An 8,962-nucleotide genomic window follows, 5' to 3' on the forward strand; every position below is an offset into this window, starting at 1 on the left:
CACTAACCGTCCTTACCAAGATAAATAAAAGTATGAGAAAGAAACCAAAAAAATTTGCAAATGAAATCTTCAACATAAAAAGTTGTAATAAAAAGAAAAAAATAACAAACCAGAATCTGTTGCTAGGAAGATCTCAACGGTGACCAGATCCACGAATCCAAAAAGTGTCTTATGAAGGTCTTGAACTTCCACGATAAATCCGAGTAGGAACCTACCATGGTCAACCCAAAATACACACCTAATCAAAACTAAAAAGGTAAATAACACAAACAACAATGGAATTACTTATCATCCAAAGATAAGGTGGAGGCATCGAATGGTAGAGTGGAAGTACCATGCCACACGTGCGACACGTAAAGCATGAAAAGGAGAAAAGACCCCGCATTCACCAGGGACTCAACACACATACAAACGAAACGAAGTCTCTCCAAATACGATCGCACAAAGTGACTCAACTCGAAGACCTAAAAGGGAGCATGACTTCTGATGAAAGATATGAACCCATGAGTGATATTGGGCTTGATGCTATAGTTCCAGTCCATATACCCCATGTAATACTCCTTGGGTCTAGCAAAACGCGATGACTATGATGGGATCCAAATCCAACCCAGGGGCAGTTAGGATTTTTCTTGCTGGGCAATGATTGAACTTGATTCTAAAGTGGTTCTTCGGTTTATATCGGGTTTTGTTGCCATTACTCATCCATTCTCTTGGTTGATCCTTAAATGTTAGGAGGTTCCGAGCTGCAGGATACACTTTCGAGACTCAGTTTTCATACTTTTACGAAAAGTAATGGTGTAACTAATTTGATTGACGAAGTTCATAAAGAGTTTTTATATGGATCATGAGTTTGATGTGCATCTTACAAGAAATTTTTCCAACAACAAACCGATAAAATAAACGGGCCTATAGACCGAGTTCTTAATTTTTTTCTTTTTGTAAAAAAATCTAAATCTAAATCTTTATTTTAGATTGAATAATTAAGATACAATGATTCAAAATATTCCAACAATTCATTACAGGGACAAAATCGTCATAAAATACTAATCTCGATGGCTATAAATACAAGCCCAATTACGTTGTCAGTTCGTCCCATGCTTCAACGTAAACAAAACCTAAACTATGAATCAATTCGATTAAATCTAGAGAGAGAAAACACCAACTTCTAGAGAGAGAAAGTAACACAAAAATTCAAACAAAAAAGAAAAGAAATCATGGCAACCTCATCCTTATCCATTTTACTCATTACATTATTAGCCACCGCCGCCGCTTCCACCGTCCAAAGCTGCCCGCCGGCCGACCGAGCAGCTCTGCTAGCCTTTAAGTCAGCTCTTCAAGAGACTCGTTTCGGCATCTTCAAATCTTGGACCGGTGTTGACTGCTGCCACAACTGGTACGGCGTCAGTTGCGATCCAGAGACTCACCGCGTCGCCGATATTACTCTCCGGGGAGAATCCGAGGATCCTATCTTCGAAAAATCTCACCGCACCGGTTACATGACCGGCACTATCTCCCCCGCCATCTGTAAATTAAAACGCCTTTCCAGCGTTATAATCGCCGATTGGAAAGGTATCACCGGCGAAATCCCCCGCTGCATTACTTCACTTCCTTTTCTCCGGATTCTTGACTTAATCGGCAACAAGCTCTCCGGCGATCTTCCTGCCGATATAGGACGGTTGCACAGATTATCCGTCCTCAATGTCGCCGATAATCTTATCTCCGGCCAGATTCCGCGCTCTTTAACTAACTTATCGAGCTTGATGCATCTCGATATGCGTAACAACCGAATCTCCGGTCCACTTCCGTTAGATTTCGGCCGTCTCGGAATGTTGAGCCGAGCTTTACTCAGCCACAATTACATCAGCGGAACTATACCGAGATCCATTTCCAAAATTTACCGTCTCGCCGATCTGGATCTCTCGGTGAACAGCTTATCGGGACCGATACCTGACTCTCTAGGCAAAATGGCGGTACTGTCGACTCTGAATCTGGATTCTAACAAATTATCAGGGAAGATACCGGTAAGTATTTTGAACTCCGGCGTAAGCGATTTAAATCTGAGCAAGAACGCATTTGAAGGATTCGTACCGGATGTTTTCAGTGAAAGGTCATATTTCACAGTGCTTGATTTATCGTACAACAATTTTCGGGGTCCGATACCGAAAACTTTGTCAACGGCGTCGTATATTGGACACTTGGATCTGAGTCATAACCACTTATGTGGGAGAATTCCGGTCGGTTCGCCGTTTGATCATCTTGAAGCGGCGTCGTTTGCTTATAATGATTGTCTTTGCGGGAAGCCTCTTGTCCGGACTTGCTAATTAAGTCGCCGGTATCGGGATTAGTGATGTGTTTGTATTATGTAAGAGTAAATTGCATGGTTAAACTTTTTTTTTTTTGAAAAAGAATATATATTTTTATTTAGTTTTTGTTTAATTAATTAATGTTTTAAGGAAATTTAGATTTCATGCACATAATGATAATTCTGCATGTGTTTGATGTTTTTATTTTATTTTAATTTCTTTAATAATTAACGAATAAATAGATTATGGGTACTATTGTGTTTTTTAACAGAAAAACATATAGATATATATATGGATCTGAAATTTTTTCTACTGTGATTACTATACAAACAACATGCAACGACCATAAAAGCCACATAATACAACTAAAAATCATAAAAAATAAATTGAAAAATCACACAATAAAAATTAAAAATCAAAAAATTATATCGATTTTTTTTTTTTTTGAAACAAACTGATAATCATTTCTTAAACGGAATCAACAGAAATAGTTTCCTGCAACCAAGCCGGGGCAGAAAAAGATACGAACTCGCTAGCATTGGACAGGGCATGTCGTGCAACAACATGAGCATCCCTGTTCGCTAGGCGTGGGGAAAAAGACACTTTATAATCGTGTCGACTACTTAACAAAACCTTATAATCCTGGATAATTGACCCATATCGAAATTTTTGATGTCAATAGATTTGAGTTATAAAGTTTAGGATTTCCATATAAAAAAAATGTAAGAGTTAAATAGAAAAAAACATTTTACATGGAACGGAGGGCAGCCATGCTAACAGTTGTAACGGGTTGTAGGATAACGGTAGAGGAGATGGATTGGTGAACAGTAATAACCCGATCTGAAAGTACTATTTGAAATAGGGTTAAGGTGCAAAAATATCCCTAACGTTTTACCCTTAACGTTTAAAATGGTGCAATTTTACCCCTAACGTTAGAAGTTAATAGCAATTTTACCCCTAACGTTAATAAATTGGGTTAATTTGAGAAATAATTCATGAAACTGTCTTCTCGGTCATGAATCTTGTCATCTACACTTCATATGTGTGTCATTTTATCAGTAACAAATCACAAAAATTCGTTGGGATGTGAAAAAAAATAAAAAAATAAAAAAAATACTGTCTTTTTGTACGAATTAGGCAAAAAAAATTCAAAAAATTCACCGAATTTATAAATATTAATCTCAAATTCTATTATTAAATTATCAAAAACATAAAATCCTTTTTTTAGAACGAACTGTTATACAATTGGTGCAGAATAATGAACAAAAATATATCTTCTTTATAATAGTGTATGAAATTGACCCAATTTATCAACGTTAGGGGTAAAATTGCTTTTGGCTTCCAACGTTAGGGGTAAAATTACACAATTTTAGATGTTAGAGGTAAAATTGCTCCTGACCCAAAACGTTTGGGGTATTTTTATACCTTAACCCATTTGAAATAAGATAGAAAAAAAAATCCTAAGTCATATAGATTGAATATTTTCGTTTCATGTGAAAGTTTTGGGTTTAATAATTAATTGTAACATTTCAACCACACTTCTAGACAGACTTAAAGCATCTCCAATAGGGTGACATGACTCTCTAAAAAAGAACAAGGTGACATAGCTCTCTAAATTAAATAGCTAGCCATTTTCACTAGCTAAATTTGGCTAGTCTTTTTGGCTAGCTATTTCTATTTTTTATTCATTCTTTCTCTTTCCTCTTTGTATCTTTTTTCTACTTTTTCTTTTTTTCTTTAAATTTAACCACTTTTAATGATAAAATAATTAAATAGAGAGTCAAATAGCTAGTATGGTTGAAGCAAAACATAAATTTGGCTAGTTAAATTTGACTAAACTAATATTTTATATTATTTTAGAAAGTCAAATAGCTAGTTAATGTTGGAGATGCTCTTATATTTAGAACCATTCCTTTTAAGGGTGCACAACTCATTGGATGGGGTTGCAACGTCTTATGTGTACTTTTTTTCCTAGTTACAATTCAAAATTCATTGATAGAAGATACTCTAATATCTAGCTGAGTGTTTAATTTAAATATTTAAATATGTTTATTTTAAATAATTAAACTATTTATATATAGATTTAATAAAGTTTTTTTTTTTTTTTGACGAAGATATAATCATACCCTTCCCAACCCTTCTAAATTTATCCCCACCTTTTCAAGGGAACTATATGAAACTTGAGCATTCACTAGTTACGGTATATGAGAGGATCTCTAAAAGATTCTTAGTACACTCTCTAAAAATAATATAAATAATTAACTCTTAATGATTTAGGAGTGATTAAGGCATATCACCTCCAACAACACTACTCATATCTACTCCTTATATATTATTTTATTATTAAAATTATTAATTATTATTATATTTACTAATAGTGAGAGAAGAAATACTCATCAATCATAAATTATGAATAAGGCGCTGGGCCGCCATCATCCTCTGAACTGGATCATTGATAAGTGTAGGAAGCTTCGTGACAGGGATTGGGAGATTCAGTTTCAACATATTTATAGGGAAGGAAATCAAGCCGCTGAATGACTGACGAACTACGCACACGCTCTTAATTTGTGTCATCACGAGTGTGCTATGCCTCATGCAGGCCTCCAGAATATTCTCTTTGTAGATCTCAGTGGTCGAGCACTAGCACGACGGGTGGCAGGTTCTTAAGTTTTTATAGGTTTTTTTTTTTTTTTGTCTGTTTTCTTCTCTTCCTCCCCTCTGTTTATGTTATGGCTTTTGCCTTCCACTTTTACCAAAAAAAAAAAAAATCAATCATAAATTATTAATAAAAAAATGAAATAAGGAAGCATTAAGATGTAGAGAGACACTTTCTATTATATGGATGATGGAGATGTTTTTAGAGGAGCCACTAATAGGCTGTTGGAGCTAATTTTTAATTTTTTCTCATCAAATTTTAACTTAAAATATGCTATGAAACTTTAACTTTTTTTTATAAGTTGTTATAGTATTAAATTATTTGGGCTTGATAAGTGGGCCCACTATGATTTAAAAAACTCAGATAGGTTCTGCCCAACACAAAGAAGCATTGATAGCTTCGGTCATGACTGAGGCATGAGCCGAAGACAGTCATTCAGTCGTCTTCATGATTGCCGAAGGCAATCTACAAAAGGGTATTCTGAAAGACACGTGGACCAATCAAGACACTGGATTCCAAATACACGCAACTCATTCTCATAAACATAATGACAAGCAAAGATAGAGTCCACTGACTTATAATAAGCTGCCACATGTCCGATATATTATTTTAGTTATCTATAAATAGCAGAGGTGCTTCCAGAATCGAGGTAATTCATTTCTAATCAGTGAAAATACTTTCTTTCTAGTCTTTGATATTCTCTTAATCTATCAATTGACTTTATTATCAGTGAGGGTTCGCTAATCTCCGATCCTTTTTTCTAACGGTTGTTGTGTTCTCAAATGAATGGTGTTCTCATTAAGAAGTCAAGCCACAGAATTAGAATAACATACGTAAAAAGATTAAAAATATTAATTTAGCACTCGTAAATCACGAAAAATTACCCCAGATATCTCTATCAATGAATCCTGATACATCTAAATCAATGGAAGGGTGGCAGATAGATAGATAGAGTTGGATTGGGCCCAAATAAATATGGAGATGAATTAATTGTACAGTACCAGACCATGAGTTTTGAAGACATTGCACGTGACGCACTTGTGAGATTAAAGACTCCACCTTTTTCCATTTAATTACAGGTCCCCCCCACCGTTGCAAATTCTATTTATATTCATTTAATGAATTACTAATAAATATGCATATACATTATTATTTGGAATTATGATATGCTTTTGAGATTAATGTGTAACAATTCCAATTAAAGAGTAAAAGCCTAACTAAATGTAGATTTTTTGGATTAAGGCCTATATAGCTGCTGCCTACATCGGCTAAGGCTCTCCTGGCCCACGCCACGGCCCATTGAGGAATCAATTTTATTAATTAAAGCCCATTAAAAGGAAATTTACACCGAAATTCACTTTTTAAAAACTATTTACAATTATACCGATTCATAATTTTGAATTATGTCAAACTGATAAAAAACCCTTTAAATTTATTTCTTATTTCAAAGCCCATCTTCTTAACGAACCAAAAATATTAGAAATTGCAAATTCATGATTAACTGCAATTTAAGCAATTGTAAATACTCAAACTTATGATTCTATTTACCCTCTTAACTCCATAAAAATGGTATTTCTTATCCCTTTATAGTAGTAAAAAAAGTTGAAAAGAGAAAGAACAAATAAAAAATACAAATAACAAGAACATTAATATAAACAAGTTAAATACACGCGTGCATGAATGTGCTTATAAATGTTCAATCAAGTCATACTCGAAAGGCTTGGCCTTCTTCTAACTGGGGTGATTCGATCCTTTGCCCCCGTTTACATAAGAAGAGGAGGGTGAGAAAGTATACTTCTCTTTTCTGGTAATCTTTTCCGGAACGAGTTCCTTTACCAGCCTCCAGTACTTCTTTAGACTCTTAACCTACAGCTTCTTGTTCATCAAGGCGAGAAGGGTCCGACGGGAATAATGTACCAAAATAGGCCTATGATTTTTGGAGAAGTATCAATTTAGGTTCCACTTACAAAATAGCATAAATATAGGTTTAACGTTTAAAAAAAGCTATCAATTTAGGCTTCAATAACGGATTGTAAGGGGTGAAAAATACCACTTTTATGGAGTTAAGGGGGTAAATAGAACATTCTATGAGTTGGGGGGATAAATGGACAAGTTGAGGGGGTGATAAATATCACTTTTATGGAGTTAATGGGGTAAATAGGACATTCGATGAGTTGAGGGGGTAAAATGACCAATTTGGACAAGTTAAGGGGGCTGGGAAAGCATTAGACCTAAAAACTATTTATAATTATATTAAGCAATAATTTAAATTATATCAAATTAATTATATTATTATTTTTAATATATTTTAACAGTATGGTTGAAAAATTAAAAGGCTTATGAATTAGGGTCTAGTATTTTTTAATTAAAAGCATACGTAAATGGAGTAAATGAGCCTAGTCCATTTACTGATTCATTTATGGCTCGTCCGTATCCTAATCAGTTAGGGTTAGACCTTTAGATTTAACCTAGCTATAAATAGATGAGAAATTTATATAGAAATTCACTTTTGAAAAAATATTTACAACTATGTCAGATTATAATTTTGAATTATGTGAAATTAATAAAATTATTGTTTTTAAAGATAAAAGTTTATAATTATGAGTTTAGAATATATTGTCAAGAGTTTGAGATTTATGAATTGAGGTTTAAACTTTTTAAAGTAGGTGTAAAAGCATATTTTATTTGGTATATAAAAAAAAATGATATATTGAGAATTAAGTTTGATGATATGATTTAGTTGTATTTTTATAGTCAATTATGATATTCATGTAAAAAGCTCTAAATAGATAGCTATAAAGGCTAAACCTAAGGTCCTAATAACACAATACTCTGCAGAGAGGCAATCCCTCTATTCTCTCTCCCTTAGCTACCGCCCCCCTTTGTTCTTGGGTTGCGCTCTTAGTTCGCCTCCCTTTGTTCTTAGGTTGCGCTCTTAGTTCGTAGAATAATGGAGATTGCTCATTCAGGGTAGTAACCTCTTATCGGTGATACGAAGCCAAGGTTGATTACTTTTGTTGATATTCAACGGATTTGCGCCACAAGAGGTAAGCCTAAATTCGTTGATTTATTTATTGATAGATCCGGTTTTATTACCCGTCCCCCTTAGAGGTTAGAGAAATCCATTGTAAGTATTAAAGCATGATATATATAAAATAATGATATAAAAAATTAATTTTTTAATTTTGATAATATAATTTAATTGTAATTTTATAACTAATTATCTTTTCTATGTAAAGAGGTTTATCGTAACGCATGATACATGATGAGATGGGTTGTGGGTGAATCAAGATCATTGATCTTTACTTATGTTTCTTTGAAATTTCTGATTTCTGATTCTTTCTTTACCTGATTCTTTCTCCTTTCTATCTTGATATTGATAGAATGGCCGATAGTTGTCATGGAACCGATTGAACTAAAAGCTCGAACTGATAGTTAAGATCCAATCATATATCTTATATTAATCTCTGACATACCCCCACACACAAATGCCCATTGGACTTGCAGCGTGCACAACACAGGCCCATCCCGCCATGTGTTTTAATTCCACAAATTAATGAGGTTGCCAGGATTCGAACCCTCGACCGTTTGGTCCTAGAGGCTCTAATACCATGAAAGGGTTCAGATTTCAACTGATTCATATTATGATAGAGGTGTGCTTATAAAGAGGATACAAGAGAGTTGTTACAACAGAAATGAGATAAAATCTAATCTAATTTAAATACAGATATTAACCAAATATCAAGAGATATTATCTTCACAAATATCTACATAAATCTGAATTAGTTAATGAATAATTCAACCATATTGACAAGCCCCTATTATTGTTCCCCTCGCGGTATATGTGGGTTACCAAAATCTGCATAGTTGAACATTGCATTAAGCATTTTAACCATTATTGCTTTTGGCGCCAGAGGACGTCAGATGATCGACGAAGAAGCAAGTTAACGACATACAACGAGTCCGATTCAACCCATAGGGAAGTCCACCCTTTTTCCCACGC

General features: G+C 34.3%; 1 protein-coding gene across 1 annotated transcript; it reads left to right on the forward strand.

The window, feature by feature from the left end:
• Window positions 1–1,102: 1,102 nt before the first annotated feature.
• On the forward strand, window positions 1,103–2,505 carry LOC136222646 (DNA damage-repair/toleration protein DRT100-like). The gene has a single exon (XM_066010385.1). It carries the CDS (start codon window positions 1,215–1,217, stop codon window positions 2,319–2,321), a length of 1,107 nt encoding a protein of 368 aa, XP_065866457.1. The 5' UTR covers window positions 1,103–1,214; the 3' UTR covers window positions 2,322–2,505.
• The last annotated feature ends 6,457 nt before the right edge of the window (window positions 2,506–8,962 follow it).

Source organism: Euphorbia lathyris, chromosome 1, assembly GCF_963576675.1.
Source record: "Euphorbia lathyris chromosome 1, ddEupLath1.1, whole genome shotgun sequence".
NCBI lineage: Eukaryota > Viridiplantae > Streptophyta > Magnoliopsida > Malpighiales > Euphorbiaceae > Euphorbia > Euphorbia lathyris.

What these genes read in the sequence shown, in the direction of transcription:
- LOC136222646 (XM_066010385.1), top strand. Translation starts at nt 1,215, where the DNA reads ATGGCAACCTCATCCTTATCCATTTTACTCATTACATTATTAGCCACC.